At 40.1% G+C, this 16,605-nt stretch overlaps 1 protein-coding gene across 3 annotated transcripts in view; it reads right to left on the bottom strand.

The window, feature by feature from the left end:
* Positions 1-2,223: 2,223 nt before the first annotated feature.
* Positions 2,224-16,605, bottom strand: part of GOSR1 (golgi SNAP receptor complex member 1) — a 118,451-nt gene continuing 104,069 nt past the window's right edge. For all 3 annotated transcript variants that reach the window (XM_073667976.1, XM_073667978.1, XM_073667977.1), the window contains 2 exons: positions 14,132-14,214; positions 2,224-9,332 (listed from right to left, as the gene is read on the bottom strand). In XM_073667976.1, coding sequence (XP_073524077.1) covers positions 9,208-9,332; positions 14,132-14,214 — 208 coding nt within the window. In that variant the 3' untranslated portion in view covers positions 2,224-9,207. The remainder of the gene's footprint in view (positions 9,333-14,131; positions 14,215-16,605) is intronic.

The raw sequence follows: 16,605 nt of genomic DNA, 5'->3' as shown, positions 1-16,605 counted from the left end.
ACAAAAATTGGTGTTTTTGCAACAGCTATTTCAGTTTGATATATGTAATAACTGTTGGACACAGTAATGTTTCTGCCTTGAAATGAGGTTTATTGTACTAACAGAAAATGTGCAATCTGCATTCAAACAAAATTTGACAGGTGCATAAGTATGGGCACCTCACCAGAAAAGTGACATTAATATTTAGTAGATCCTCTTTTTGCAAAAATAACAGCCTCTAGTCGCTTCCTGTAGCTTTTAATGAGTTCCTGGATCCTGGATGAAGGTATTTTTGACCTTTCCTCTTTACAAAACTATTCCAGTTCAGTTAAGTTTAATGGTCGCCGAGCATGGACAGCCCTCTTCAAATGATCCCACAGATGTTCAATGATATTCAGGTCTGGGGACTGGGATGGCCATTCCAGAACATTGTAATTGTTCCTCTGCATGAATGCCTGAGTAGATTTGGAGCGGTGTTTTGGATCATTGTCTTGCTGAAAGATCCCTCCCCTGCGTAACTTCAACTTTGTCACTAATTCTTTAACATTATTGTCAAGAATCTGCTGATACTGAGTGGAATCCATGCGTCCCTCAACTTTAACAAGATTCCCGGTGCCGGCATTGGCCACACAGCCCCAAAGCATGATGGAACCTCCACCAAATTTTACTGTGGGTAGCAAGTGTTTTTCTTGGAATGCTGTGTTTTTTTGCCACCATGCATAACGCCTTTTTGTATGACCAAACAACTCAATCTTGGTTTCATCAGTCCACAGGACCTTCTTCCAAAAAGAAATTGGCTTCTCCAAATGTGCTTTTGCATACCTAAGCCGACTCTTTTTGTGGCGTGCTTGCAGAAACGGCTTCTTTCGCATCACTCTCCCATACAGCTTCTCCTTGTGCAAAGTGCGTTGTATAGTTTACCGATGCACAGTGACACCATCTGCAGCAAGTTGATGCTGCCGCTCTCTGGAGGTGGTCTGAGGATTGTCCTTGACTGATCTCACCATTCTTCTTCTCTGCCTTTCTGTTTGTCTTGGCCTGCCACTTCTGGCCTTAACAAGAACTGTCCATGTGTTCTTCCATTTCCTTAGTATGTTCCTCACAGTGGAAACTGACAGGTTAAATCTCTGAGACAGCTTTTTGTATCCGTCCCCTGAACAACTATGTTGAATAATCTTTGTTTTCAGATCATTTGACAGTTGTTTTGAGGTGCCCATGATGCCACTCTTCAGAGGAGATTCAAACAGGAGAACAACTTGCAAGTGGCCACTTTAAGTAGCTTTTCTCATGATTGCATAAACCTGGCTATGAAGTTCAAAGCTCAATGAGGTTACAAAACCCAAAAAAAGGGCTTTAGTAAGTCAGTAAAAAGTAGGTAGGAGTATTTAAACAAGAAAATGATAAGGGTGCCCATACTTATGCACCTGTCAAATTTTGTTTGAATGCAGATTGCACATTTTCTGTTAGTACAATAAACCTCATTTCAAGGCAGAAACATTACTGCGTCCAACAGTTATTACATATATCAAACTGAAATAGCTGTTGCAAAAACACCAATTTTTATAAAACATTAAGCTTAAGATTAATAGGGGTGCCCAAACTTTTTCATATAACTGTATATGATGACTGTCACCACCATCAGAATGTTTGTACGTCAAACGTGAATATACAATTTAATGTATAGTCATGATGTGCTGCTCCTTTAGCCTAAGCTCCCTATTTTATTAGTGCAAAAATGGCCACTAAAAAGGCATTGGGGTGACTAAGTCTGAACTATGCCTCTCCTGCTTTTCTCTTCTCAGGACACAACACAGTCATTATCGTCGCTGGTCCACAATTCACCAGTGTTATGGAGAGAAGACGTTGTTCAGACTTCGCATGCATCTGCAGCGGCTATTTTTGACAGTGGGAGCGACTGCAGAGTGAAGCCCATTAGGTGTAGTGACCATGCATTAGAAAGGGTCACTTTAATAACCAAGCAATTTCAGAATTTGCATTTGCTTTTAATACTTTGTATGATGACAGAACGCTAAGATATCCGCCAGATACATTTCACTGATGTTGTCCTTCACGCTCCATGCTCCCCCCCCCCCCTGTATACCACTTTATATCCCTCAATATGGATTAAAGGACATTTTTAAGGAATGGTGAGTGCCGCTTGTTTCCCTGTTTTTTTTCTTCTGCCAACTATACATTTAATGTGACTCGAGACAATGAGGAAAAAAAAACAACAACATACAGAAACATGTATAACTCTAATTTATTATTAAATTACATAACAAAGCTTTTTTTTCTTTATTACAGACAGGATTGGCACATCAGGTGCAGAAATGGGAAAATAATTACAAGAGCAATAAAATATAATTAGCTTCAATGAGCAATTTGTAAAGCAAAATAAGAAAGTGCTATTAGATGGGGGTCGATTATATACAGGTAGATACTTTGGATTCAGACATCCCTTCTTAATGCCAACTTTACATGAGGTTTGGTGAATAAATTAGTTGTCCCAGTCTCCAGGAGAGAAAGCATACACACGGCAGGTAGGTCAGTAACAGAGAAGACTTCTAACATCTCCGCCTGGCTACACCCCGGCATTTCACTAGGAATTGAAAGTTCCCGTGTGTTATGTTTTGTACCCCTGGGCGATTTTTTTTTTTTAGGTCTGGTTGACATCTTGTATTTCAATTGTGGTTTCCTACCAGGAAAAGTGGGAGAAGGGATAAAAGGTTCCTTTCACTCTCTTTAAGAACTGTTAAAAAAAAAAAAAAAAAAAAATGTGCAATTATTGATGAGTGAACTGATTCACAAATAGATTCATGATTTTCTTGAGCATTAAATAATTAAAGGAGCTGTCTGGGATTAGAAAACATTGCTTTCTTCCATAAACAGTGCCACAGCTGTCTGCAGGTTGTATGTGGTATTGCATCTCAGCTCCATACTCCATATAAGTGAACAGGGCTGAGCTGTAACACACGTTCCACGTACTGGTATTGGCAATTGTTTTTGGAAGAAAGCAACCATTTTTTTTTACTACTCCTGGACACACCTTTTAACCTAAATGGGCAAATCAGACTGGCTTCAGGCAGCCATATTGTTGACCTCATGTGGTTATATGAGCGTAGAGCACCAAAGGGTTCAATGGTAAGCCAAGTTTGGTTCAGAAGAACCATAAAAGATCTAAACTCTGCTGGCAAGTGGAAACTGGATTCATGAAAGCTTCAGAGTTTCTGGCCTTCTGAGAATAAAAAGTCATCCTCCCGTTTCTCCTTTTTAGGGCTTATCTGTAAGTATTAAGGTATTATCCTTCATCCCCGCGATTGGATATATTGATATTATATATTGAATATACAGTTTTCATACACAGCAGTAATATGCTGAATATCTGAATGGTTCCTTAAATTGTACTGGTAAACGATCTTATTAACAAATAGTACAAAAAAAATCCTAAAAACCTGCGGCTCCACAATCATAGAGGGTTCCCAGTGATAATAAACTTGCTAGTGTGCCACCTCTTCGAGAGAATGAAATGGAAATGTATTGGTAGAATTCACAGGTATTTGACACAATTCTGATGGCAGGTAATAATTTAGCATATTTTAACCTTGGCTAATTGTGGTTTCTTTGAAGCTCGTGTTCAGGAGATTCACTCACCAGAAATGAGGATGGGACAAGTACAATGGTTTCCCACTTCTTTACTGTAGGGCTCTTTCCCATGTTAAATTAACAAAAACACCTACTGGAGAGAAGATCTGGTGATCACGGAGGGAAGGAAGGCAGCACACAGGGAGCAACACCACAGGGAGCTGCACCACAGGGAGCTGCACCACAGGGAGCTGCACCACAGGGAGCTGCACCACAGGGAGCAACACCACAGGGAGCTGCACCACAGGGAGCAGCACCACAGGGAGCTGCACACAGGGAGCTGCACCACAGGGAGCAGCACCACAGGGAGCATCACCACAGGGAGCTGCACCACAGGGAGCTGCACCACAGGGAGCTGCACCACAGGGAGCTGCACCACAGGGAGCTGCACCACAGGGAGCTGCACCACAGGGAGCTGCACCACAGGGAGCTGCACCACAGGGAGCTGCACCACAGGGAGCTGCACCACAGGGAGCTGCACAGCAGCTTCTCTCAGTCCTCTGCTACAATGTTCTGACCAAAAATGATTGGAAATGAAAACTGTTATAAACACCAGAACATTCTTGAATTGCAGCTCCATATTCATAGAGACAAATGAAAACATTTGAAAAGCTAGTTTTTATGCAATAAATTGTATTCCTGAAATAAAAAACGTTGGACAATCCGTCAACTTATTGGACTACCTAAAGAGAATCTGTCAGCAGATTCTGTAATCCGAGGGCAGCATGATGTTGAGGCTGAGTCCCCGATTCCAACGATATGTCACTTATTAGGCTGTGTGCTGTTTCAATAAAATTAGTGTTTTATCACCAGGATTATCACTATAGGACTAGGTGTCTTGTGCGTCCTAGTCAATAGCTCTGTGTAGCCCCACCCCCAACACTGATTGGCCGCTTTCTGCAGATGCACAGTGTACACAAAAAGCTGCCAATCAGTGTGTGGGCGGGGTTATACACAGCTCAGCATTCTGAGCACTGCTAGATCTGCAGCAGAGAAATCAGGGATTGTATCAAAATGACAATACAGCCAAGTGACATCTCTGGAATCAGGGTCTCAGCTCCTACACCATGCTGCTGTCAGATTACATAGCAAATACCTGCTGCTGACAGATTCCCTTTACACTAGACACTAACAATATTGGTCACATGCCAACCGGGGTCCCTTGACAATGTCAAAGCAAGGTTGATGGATAACAATTATTACCTTCACTCAGTGGAAGCAGATGTGATAATTCCTGAACTATCTGCCACTAGAGAAAAAAAATCATGGAAGCAATTGTTGCAGTGAGGCCGGGGCTGCACATAGACATTGGCAGAGCCAGAGACACAGGTCACTTGACCAAAGTTTGCTGCATGCCACTGCTACATCACAGAATAATGTGTTCATTATCGCAGCCAAAGTCACCTGTTGCCTTATCTTAAATTGCATCAAGCAAAAGTTGCAACTAAGTACAACATTTGTTGGCAGATGTATTCCAGTGGCTTACACGCAGCCCAAGTTACCATGCAGCATAACGCATATCTACAGTAGCAGAAAATATCAGAGACAAAGGAGAATATACAGTAGCTTCTTTGGCTTTTATCAGTTTCTCAAGGTCGGTATAGAGGCAGTTTCAGCTCATCTAGTAAGGCTGCATGTATACAATGGCAGTTTTGTTCTGTCCTTTTATTAATTACCAAATACCTGAATGAAACTCCTCTCATGGTAGAAGGGGAACATATCCAGTGGAAGTTTTTAGAAATCGCCTTTTTATTTCCTTGAGCAAGGTTTTACTCCCATTTCCAGTTGTTTAAAGTCTCAAATCTAAGGCTGGGGATGGCACAGCGACCCTAAGGGTAAAAATTCAAGAAATCCAACCTCGCCATATTTTTTGCGACTTCCTCGACGCAGTACCCTTGGGGTCGAAATGCGACCCCACTTGTATAGAGCTGCGATGTGGTAACGACACCGAGCAAACTTTGGTTGGACAACACGTCGCCATGTAGTCCTATCCTAAATATCACAAAAGCTGATTAACGTCATTCTACAGAATGGAGATGCCAAATTCCCAATATTCCAGACATTTTCTCTAACTGGAGAGAAGACGTAAGGTATGTGCACACGTAGTCTTTTCCGCTCCAAAACCTGCTTGAAAAAAATGCTGAAAAGAATGAACATATGCATCCTGATGTCAAAATGGCTTCTTGTGCATACATTCAGTGTTTTTAAAGTCTTTAACAGCTTTAGGCTACGAAAGCCTTATAGCAGTTAAAAGAAGGTACCTGGTCACTCAAGTGGTATTGTATACATGATGTGAAAAAAAAAAACCGCCAACACACAATACCACCACAAAAACGCCAATAAAGACGCTTTCATTGGAGAAAAAAATACCAGCGTCCAAAGGCTTTTATGTGTACATGCCATTTATCCGGTGACACAGAACCACACCCTTTCGCATGGGAAGTGAGTCGTGACGATGATGTTATGACCAGCACACCTGCCGAGATATGTGATCATGTCTTATCACCAGATAACCCCTCTAAATTTTAGCTTTCTTGAACTCTAAGGTCCATAGTCATCCCATCATGCACGTTAGATAGCTTTTGGCTAAGCAAAGTTCGTCTGTCGGCCATCTCTCCCACACACATACTCCGCGAAGGTGAGCATGCATGTATTTTCAAAAGGAGAATGGAGTAAGCTCGAAACAGTTCCCTAACTAATGCCCATAATTGCTGACCTCTTCAGCATTAGATTTAGGTTTGTGTCACTCTTAAAATTACCACTTCTCTCAGCAGAAATAGTTTGTTATGTGTGATTAGTATTTGGGTGCAATGTACACAAGACAGATAGGGTATTGACTCTCTGGAAATAATTTCAAGCACTACGGTTCCAGCTTGCCGATCAATAATATAAATTTGAGGGACGGATATAATTTAATATTGTTATGCAGCTTCCATATATGCAGTAACAATCTTTTAGGCATACTGGAGGCGCAGGGACTGATACATTAAATTACTTCTTATTCTAGGTCTGAACAGATGTAGAATATTCCGAGTCGCTGACAATGTGGTTCTGTTTGTTTGCTTTTAGCTGAATGCATTTCACAAGTACTTTTAGCAAGTACTAGACTTTTATACATAAAGATACATTGTTATTTTCACTAATTAAATGGTCGTTCTATATAAATGCTCTCAACATGGAGACCTCCTGTTTTACTGAACCAAACTTAGAGAACTATGGGGTTCTATAGTGATCCAAATTAGAACGGTGGGAGGTACAAGTATGAGGGTGTTAACAGGGACATTAAAATGTAGAAATAACTCAAATGTACATAAATGCGTATAAATCAATCCTCTGTAAAATACTTTAATGGGGAATTCTCATCTCATACATGTATGGTATAGCTACAGGATGTGCCATAAATGTATAGAGATTGCTTGCCGATCCCACCAATGAAACCTGTATCTCTGCATAAAATGGACCCTGATGCAGCACAATATCAGTGGAGAGGTGGTCAAAATTCCCATAAACTTGTATGGGCATTCCCATTGCCCCTCTACTGAAAGCCGCTCGCAACGAGGCCCTGTTGTGGAGATAGATGCTGGTTCCATTGGTGGGACCTGAGTCTACTATACATGTCTGCATATCCTGTAACTATAACAAATGTAAGAGATGGGAATTCCCTCTCTAGTTGTGAAGTAGAAGTCATTAGAGCAAACAGATGTAGAACATCTATCTTCCTGCTTTATTTACCAAAAACAAATAAATCCTAGAAAGAAGAAAAATATGTCCTTTGCTGCGGCATTTCTTTTTTTTTGGGATCTACTCCTGTTTTTGTTTTTTGCAAAAAGAAAATATAGAAAACCCAGATATATGGCTGTGTTCAAGTGCCCTTACAAGCACAAATGATCGAGCCGTGCAGAAGCGGAGGAATCAGGCTCACGGTGACTTCCCTGCAGCCTGTCAGAAGACACTGTTGTAGACAATTTTGTGTCCGCGGAGTCCAAAGAAGAAAACAGTCGGCCATAAACAGCACCTGAATTTGGCAGACAGTTAAGAGGAAAGTGGAAAAAAAATTGATTTGCAACATTAAATTAAAATCGCAATGTTACCTGTTTTATGCGATGATGATGATTAGCATTTTAGATTAAAGAGGACAGTTCACCAGTTTTAGTACCTTATACTGGCCCACATCATGGAATAGTGGCTGCAGAGCTGAATAAAATTATGTTTTTATTTTTTTAATTTCTCATCTCCAATGTGGAGATATTAGCTAGTTTAGTTCAGATTGTAATTTCCACTAAGACCAAGGGCACATTAGCTCAGATTCGTCTTGGGGATGGGGGGGGGGGGGATGTTGAATTTCTACCTTGCATGATGCTAACCAATCATAAGGAAGAAATGTCATGCAGAGTGAGTGACATGAAATAACAGACCGCCCTGTTCTCCTCACTGCAGCAATCTACTATAATTACAAGCAAGGGAGGGGAGTACAGCAGAGCAATGAATCATTACAAACACATTTTGTATCTGCAGCACTGCTCTTCTCCCCCCTCCCCTTACACTGACAGTGCAGTGGGACTAGAGCAGCAGCTGTTTGTGGTGGCAAAAAACTCTGCTTTACTCCCCTCCTTTGCTTGTAATCAAAGTAGATGCCGGCCGTGAGATCAGTGAGGACTGCAGGGCTGTGCGTCCTTACATAAGAAAAAGTCAAAACTGACATTTCCTGGGGGTGTGTTGTTTTTTTTATTACCCTCACATTATGTCTCCCACTTAAGATTGGCGAAAAATCAACGCTGCCACCATTCCATGATGTGGCAAGGTTAACATGCTAAACCTGTTGAAAAACCCTCTATAAAAGGGTATAAATACACACTGTACATGTTTACTTCTAAAGTCTTGTCAAATACAGATGGTATGGTTACAGAATAAATAACTGATGCCTGCTAACTCCTGACAAAAGCAATTAAAGGAACACTAAAGCAACGCAGTGGTGCCAATACCGTTAATGCCTCTTCCATCACGGCAAAAGAAGAAACATTATGTTTCTTCAACTATTAACATTTTTTAATGTATGGATACTGGAAATTGCTTTATTTTGTGCAGCCTTCCTTAGCAGTTTTAGAAGTACCTAGTAATCTAGTGTTGGTGACATATCTTTATATAACTGATTAAGAAAAATATGCAGTAGTAATATTGGTGATTAATGGCTACCTACAGAGCCTTATTGATCAGCAGTGCTTGCCACACAGTACACTATAAGACATTTTTCCCTATAATAACTGGCGAATGCCCGCACCATAACTTTTACGTAGGATTAGTGCTCCTTTGAGGTGCGCATTTCCTATCACAGATATCAATTAGGCTTTCACAAATCTCAAAATTCAGTATGTATGTAGAAGGTTAAATGACAAAGACTATATACAGCTACTGGTCCACAACATGGATGCTGTCAGTACTATAGCCTGTCGATATAAAATGTAAAGTATTCCTGTAATATCCCCACTCCCTTATGTACAGTTGGTGTGTGCAGAACTGCGACTTCCACGTCTTTTTCCATTTTGACGTTGGTGCTCCTCTGGTTTGTGGCAGAGTCTGTGTCAGTTATCAATGGAAAGCATAAAGTAGCAGCAAAATAGTGCAAATGCCGATAATAGAGCCCAAGATGAGAGAATCCCGGCGCTTCCGGAGGTTAATCCTCTGGATCAGACTATTCACTGCAGGAAAACGATCTGTGGAGCTGTAGTTAAGGACCAGAACGTCAAGCATGTATCAGGTAAGAGACAACAGTGTCCACAATCGATCATAATACATACACGGACACAACAAATCGGGGATTTTTCTCTGAGGCACTCCTACATATCTCTGTACATGAACTATGACAGAAGCTACAGTTGAAACCAGAAGTTTACATACACTATATAAAAAGACACATATGCATGTTTTTCTCAATATCTGACATGAAATCAGAATACACCTTTCCCGTTTTTGGTCAATTAGGATTACCATCATTTGGAATATTTGCCAAATGCCAGAATAAAGAGAGAGAGAGAATGTTTTAAGGCATTTTTTTTACTTACTGCAAAGTTAAAAGTTTACATACACTAAGATTACTATGCCTTTAAACAATTCTGGACTGCCCATATAATGATGTCATGTGTTTGGAAGCTTCTGATAGGTTTTTTTTGGCAACATCTGAGTTAATTAGAGACACACCTGTGGATGTATTTTAATGCACACCTGAAACACACTGCTTCTTTGTGTAGCATAATGGGAAAGTCTAAATAAATCAGCCAAGATATCAGGAAGAGAATTGTGGATGGTATGAAGTAGTTTTGCCTACTGAAAGCAGTGTGGGGATGAGGAACGGGGGGAGAGACACAGACATAAATCTAAAGGATCTATGTTCAAAATAAGATACTGTTATATCTGTCTTTTATTGAAGGTCAATTCTATCTAAGGGCAAGGTACTGAGCTGCAGTATGAAGCATAGCCATAACAGTACGTGCGGAGATGTGTCTGGAGAAAAAATTAAGCACCATGGACCTTTAGCCCAGCTGGTTGGTGTATATGCAAGGAGACGGACCATTTCAGATCAAATACTGATCACCTTTCCTTAGCAGTAGGACATCAATATAAGTGGCCCCTTAAACAACGTGGAAAAACTATCAATGTTATGCTAATAAAGCCTTTTGTGGCCCACGATATTATACAGTGGTTGTCCACTTTAAAAAAAAAAAAAAAAAATTAATTCACAAGTATACTTCCCCCTGCCTCACAACTGCAGCCAATCACTGGCCTGATTTTATTTATTATATTTTTAATAGAGCTTGCCTGTAAAATTTGGACGACCTCTTTAAAGCTAAAGTTTTTCCAAACTTAAAAGAAATTCATGCAAACAACCTGAGCCAGAACTGATGAGAAAAATCTCTTCAGCTGTCATAAGCACAGGATGAATATTCATCACGAACACTGATTTATCCTAAAGGAGATCAGTGAAAAAGTAGAAGAATTTAATAATCTACCATTAGCCTTGTATGGTGCTGGATTGACTATGCTCCATAATCTAGTTCAGAGACATTGTTAAGACTGATCCACTGCTGCGTCCCAATGATCATTTACAGACTGTAGTGAAGACTTCTCGGCTTCAGCGCACATGACCTTTGCAGTCATTGGGCTCTGTAGAAAGCACAATCCGCGGAGCTCAATGATTGGCTGCAGTGGTCACGTGCAATGCAGCTTGTATACAATCAGGAGCTGCAGCAGAGAGGCATTGCTGGAGCAGAGAATGATATGTAATACTGTACTTGTTATTTTCCATATCTAAAAGTCTATGGGCTGACGAAAGTTGGAAGGGAAAATCACTTTTAAGGTGCATTTACGGTACTTACTATTAAAACAGTCTACTGAAATCTGCATCTATTCTTGACTAGTCAGAGATGCACTTTCCTTTCTAGACCCAGGACTCCTTTTTACACTGCACTCATTGTAGATGTAAAGTAGTTTTCACACGAATTGGCTATAAATACATATGATCTGTGATGATAGCTCCACTGGTAACCCTACCAATTAGAAGAATGAAGGGGCAGTGGTGCTGGCTCCAGCTCCGTGAGCTTGTACTGACATCACATCTATCAGACACCTGACCCAGCAACAAGTCAGTGGCCTCAGTGGTCAAGTCACTGAATAGATAGGACACTTCTAGTCCCAACAGAGACTACTGGAGTACAGACATAACACTTGTTTCTTTATTTTATAATGGTACCTACTAGAGACAAGCAAAAAGATTTGCAAGACCCTGGTCCAGCGAGCATATAGTCCACGGACCGGAGCTCTGTGAACCTCCTACCTGCAACATCCCCAGCGCCCCTTCTGATCAGTAAACATGGCACGACATAATACGGCAACAAAGATGAGGTACAGAATTAGACGAGGAGTCAGCAGGTAGAAGGTTTGCAGGACTCGAGTCCAGCGGTCACAGAATAGAAGCATGTAAGCTGGACCACGCTCCTGCAAATTTTTTGCTCAACTCTAGTCCCCTTTCTCTAGCAAAGCTTGAAATGCCATGAACATTGGTATAATTGTATACTCAATTAGTTTGACTGGAGGGGCTCTTTTGTTGTCCCCTTTTCTGGGTCACTATTGCTTTTTAATGTACAATATACGTTGTATTTAAATTTGTTGTAGCAGACAGTGCAGACTTTACAGCTGCACAACAACAATTGGAAATAAATACATTATTAGCCCTCATTAAACACATGAATGAAAAAAAAATGCAACTATGCTAGTGTTCTGCTCCAGCGTTGCTCATCAGCCTACTATATCCCCATAATAGCGGTGACAGGGAACTAAAAGGGAACAATGGCACAGTGGGAAAAAAAAAACTAGCCGGTTACTGTTCAGTACACTTTCCCATTAACAGCCCAGGAGAGGTGTCAGCGAGAAGGCTGCTGAAATATGAAGCACTCTTCCTGGATCTACTCTCATTATCATGTTCTGTAGTAATTAAACCTATGACTGCTAAAGTCTCCATCGATCAGTCTGCTCATCTGTCACTGCACCTCTGATGAGGACATCTGAAATAATATGCTTGTAATAAATGTCATGCTTAATACAGCATTATAATGATCACATGCTAAATGTCTGACTGAATTTAGCATGTGATACGGTCAAGTCTGTATTTAGCAGGCACAAGTCTAAGGATAAATCTGTAAGCCTTGACATATGCACACTAATTGAGTTACACATTCTTAACTGGATCGAGGTTTGGTTTGGATTTTGGACATTGAAACGCGTTGTAACGCACTGCAGTATAGCTGTGGCTTTATGTTTGGGGATAGGTCTCTAAATTCTCTGGTGTACTGCAGCATGTTTTTTGCATTCATAACATTTAAAGTACCATGTTAATGACTCAAGAAGATTTTTCTGTGGATTTCAGGACTTCTTACCTTAACTACATTAAGACCTATTGCAATACTTTTTTCCATTCCGATCCATCTATTATATACAATATGATGTACATAATTTTCTATAAAACCGGTTTAAATTGTTACAATTTTTCTTGTTCTGCATAAAGCTATGTTCACACATCATGGTTTTTTCTGCATTTTTTTTTCTGCAGCAAAACCTGATCTCTTGCCAGGAGGTTGTTCAGGATTTTTCTTGCGTTTTTGCTTATTTTTTGGTGAGGTTTTTCAGCGTATTTAGCACTGTCCTTTTGTCTACATGCAGTTCAGTGAAAATAAAAAAATCTCATTCTGGTTTTGGCACAAAAAAACACTGAAAAAACGTTGAAAATTGTAACACCTGCGTTTTTTTTGCCACCCATTACTTCCTATGGGTGAAAAAACTTTGAAAAGAAGTGACATGCTCTATTTTGCAAAAAAACATGCTAAGCACAAAATCCTGAACAAAAAAAAAACCATGACGTGTGCATGATATTTCGGGACTGCTGGTACTGTAAAAAGCAGCTGAAAATTTGCCTTAAAAAAGCATCACAAAAAGCATCAAAAAAACATGATGTGTGAACATAGCTCAACAAATCCACTCTGCAACCAGCAGCATTCCCGGTACTATAACACAAAGCTATAAGACGTGAATTCCCCCATTAATTATTATTAAAGTCTGCTGTTACCATTTAGTCAAAATAATTGTCTATTTATATGGCAACATTGTATACGACACACACAGACAGGAATACGACCTAGTAGAGATGTACAGCAAATGGTGAGAAACGGACTTGAAGTGTGACCATACATAATGTACATTGCTTTCTAAGGAACGGATAACCTTTATATAGTTATGTTATAGTCGTGGTCAATGACAATCCTGCTGACAATGCAGTTTGTCAATCTGCTTACTAACACTTTAAAGGAAAACAACCCCCTGAGGACTTGTTTTCCATCCACCATACAGGAGGGATTAAGCGAGGAAAAGAAAAGAGAAAGATTTCATGGAAGCGCTGCTATATCTATACTAGGTAAAAGTAAGATATATGATATTAACCGCAGGCATTAATTTTTATTAAATATTTGACATTTTTTTCGCACTATAAAGCTCTTGGTTATAAATTGAGACTAGGAATGAACAGCTTTAAATTTCATGTGCCAATTTTGTAGGAAAAGCGATTCAGTCAACTTTGACAAGCTATTTAGCAGGATAAGGGCTGGAGTGTGACCCCTGATTACACTCATGATTCAATCAGCCCTACTATGTGGTGCTATTAAATATGGATTACATGAGCACTGACACAAGGGAATGATCAGGAGGGACTTCAGTTACTTAACTGCTCAGAAAACGAATGTGCAATGGGAAGAATCCCAGACAACCTCAGCACCCAAAGAGAGCGCGGCCTTTGGACAGTCGACATATCATGACATCTCCAAGGGAAGCTAGAAAAGAAGCGCTGTACCATTGCTGGTGGATAAGACTCTATCGAATATATAGCTGTCACGAGTTCTACCTTAATGTGGTTCTTAGTCAGCTGTAACAATCTGCATATTTATAGCTATAACCAAGCTCTGAAGGATACTAGCCAAGGTGTTCATCCGGCTTTGTATGGATTTCAGCATTCCTCTCTGAGATGTCATGTTTTCTTTCGTAGCCATTGCAATACTGCAAAGATTAAAAAAAAGAAAAACGTTTAAATTTCATAATGGAATTATTCATTCAGCAAGAAAGAGGCAATTATGTGGAAACATTTCACTTTTCAGACAGAGATTCTGCAGTCTGTAATAACATTATTTGAAGAGGAGTAACGCGAAGGGTTTTGCCTTTTTGCAGACATGAGTGGCCAAGTGAGCAATGAAACCAAAGCAAGTAGCACTTTTGAAACCTGTACCTATATAGATAATGGGGGTCTTGGGTATTTCTATTATGCCACGTTCACACGTTCAGTATTTTACATCAGTATTTGTAAGCCAAAACCTTTTCATCTCATTGTTCCACTCCTGGTTTTGGCTTACAAATACTGATGTAAAATACTGACCATGTACTGACGTGTGAACGTGCCCTGATTGGTATAAAACAGAATTGGAAGAGTAGTACACAAGCATAGAGATCTCGCAATCCTTTCCTTGGATGCGTCAATGACATATACTGTAAATGTTGAGACGCAAAACCAACCTAATACTGCACCAAAAAAAAAAAAATAATAGATTAAGGCATCATTCAGCCATAAGAGATTTTTCACAAACCTAAAAAAAATGGTACGAGCATCATCAGTGATTTCCCCTTGTGTCAGTTTCTACCATCAGTGATTTTCACATGTGGAAAAAAAAAAAAATTACAAAGCTTCTCTTATCAATTACAATGTTAATCACGGACAGCACATGGACTCCATACTGATGACATCCATGTGCTGCCCATGATTATTACAGACCCATAGGCTTACACTGATACTCTTCATTTGTGGCACTGATTAAAAAAGAAGCGGACATCTCTCTAATTAATTGGAGGACACAGACCACAAAAACACCCCTGGACATTTGAACAGTCCCATAGACTATACAGTAATGGGTACCTGTTCTATCCGTGAAAAACACAGAGAGCACACGTGAAAAAAACAGACGTCTGAAGGACGCCCAAGTATAATTGTGATTTTTGCAGCAGTTTTCAGCTGGTCAGTGGTAAAGCAGTAATGGGAAGGGCCTGTGCTATGCAAGATCCGCATTGGTGCATAGATGAGCTGCTATAGACCGAGTAAGGATCAGAGACACAAACACTAGGTATACTTCTCAGGTAAGATCAGGAGCAGTCTTAATCATTTTCTAACAATACCAGGTGATATTGAGGGTTATTGTGCGCTCTATCAATACAACAACATAAATATGACAAAATAAAAAAGACATTGTGTCAAATTTGTAATACATTGCATCACTGTTTCTATATTTGTCAGGTTTCCTTCTATTAAAGGGAATCGGTTGGCAGGTTTTTGCTATGTAATATGGTTTTTCTAATGTTTATTTTAAATTGCATAAAATAAAAATATTTATTTTAAAATTATGTTCGTTATCTTCCTATTTTTGAAACTAGTGTAACAGGATACTAGCTTCTGGTTGTGATTATATGTAATATGAGAGTAGCATGAAGTAGGGGCAGATACCCTGATTCCAGTGATGTGTCACTTACTGAGCTGCTTGCTGTAGTTTTAATAAAATCCCTGTATTCTCTGCTGCAGATCTGACAGTTCTCTGAATGCTGAGCTCTGTCTAACCCCGCCCACACCCCTGACTGGCAGCTTTCTGTATACACTGTGCATAGGCAGAAAGCCAATCAGTAGTGGAGGCGGGGTAGGAGGACTACATAGGACAAGGCAACTAGTCCTCTAGTGATAATCTCCTGCTGATAAAACACTGATTTTATTGAAACTGCAGCAAGCAGCCTAATAAGTGACACATTGCTAGAATCAGAGTCTCAACCCCTATTTCACGCTGATCTCAGATTACATAGCAAAAACCTGCTTCCAGATTCCCTTTAACTGCTCTTTGCAATGAGATCCTGTTTTATTGAGTAATATGTCAAAATAAAGGAATAAACAAAGATATTTAGAAAATATTTTATTTTTATTTGGTACTAGTAAGCCCAGCGGTTTTAGTTCGGTGTGTTGCTTGCTTCTGGGTTATTACTGGCTTTCGCTCTCTTAGTATATCACAGTACAATCATGTATAACAAATTGACACACAAATGGACTACATGTATGTATAATTTCTCTAGTACAAGCGCTGCTTAATTAACACTCCAGGGAATGTTTAATGATATGCATGTCACTAGCAGGCTGCATATAGTTTAAGGCCATGCCAGGACAAGTTGCCACATCTAAGACTGGCAATATCTACAGCCGAGCTCTCCTAGTATAATAAATGACCGAAATCCAATGTGTTCTTGACTTCTTCCACTGGCCAGCAGTAACTCTAGCAGCAAATCTCCACAGTGTCCCTAGACTCATTACAGCAGTTATCATTGTAGCTGAACAGGTCTGCCCGGCTTGGATGCAGAGTGCTGCTG

This window comes from Phyllobates terribilis, unplaced genomic scaffold (genome assembly GCF_046119375.1).
Source record: "Phyllobates terribilis strain yellow unplaced genomic scaffold, ASM4611937v1 Scaffold_2__4_contigs__length_985480577, whole genome shotgun sequence".
In the NCBI taxonomy this organism is placed as follows: Eukaryota; Metazoa; Chordata; class Amphibia; order Anura; family Dendrobatidae; genus Phyllobates; species Phyllobates terribilis.
The sequence above is the reverse complement of the archived record's forward strand: the minus strand, read 5'-3'. Positions and strand labels throughout refer to the sequence as shown.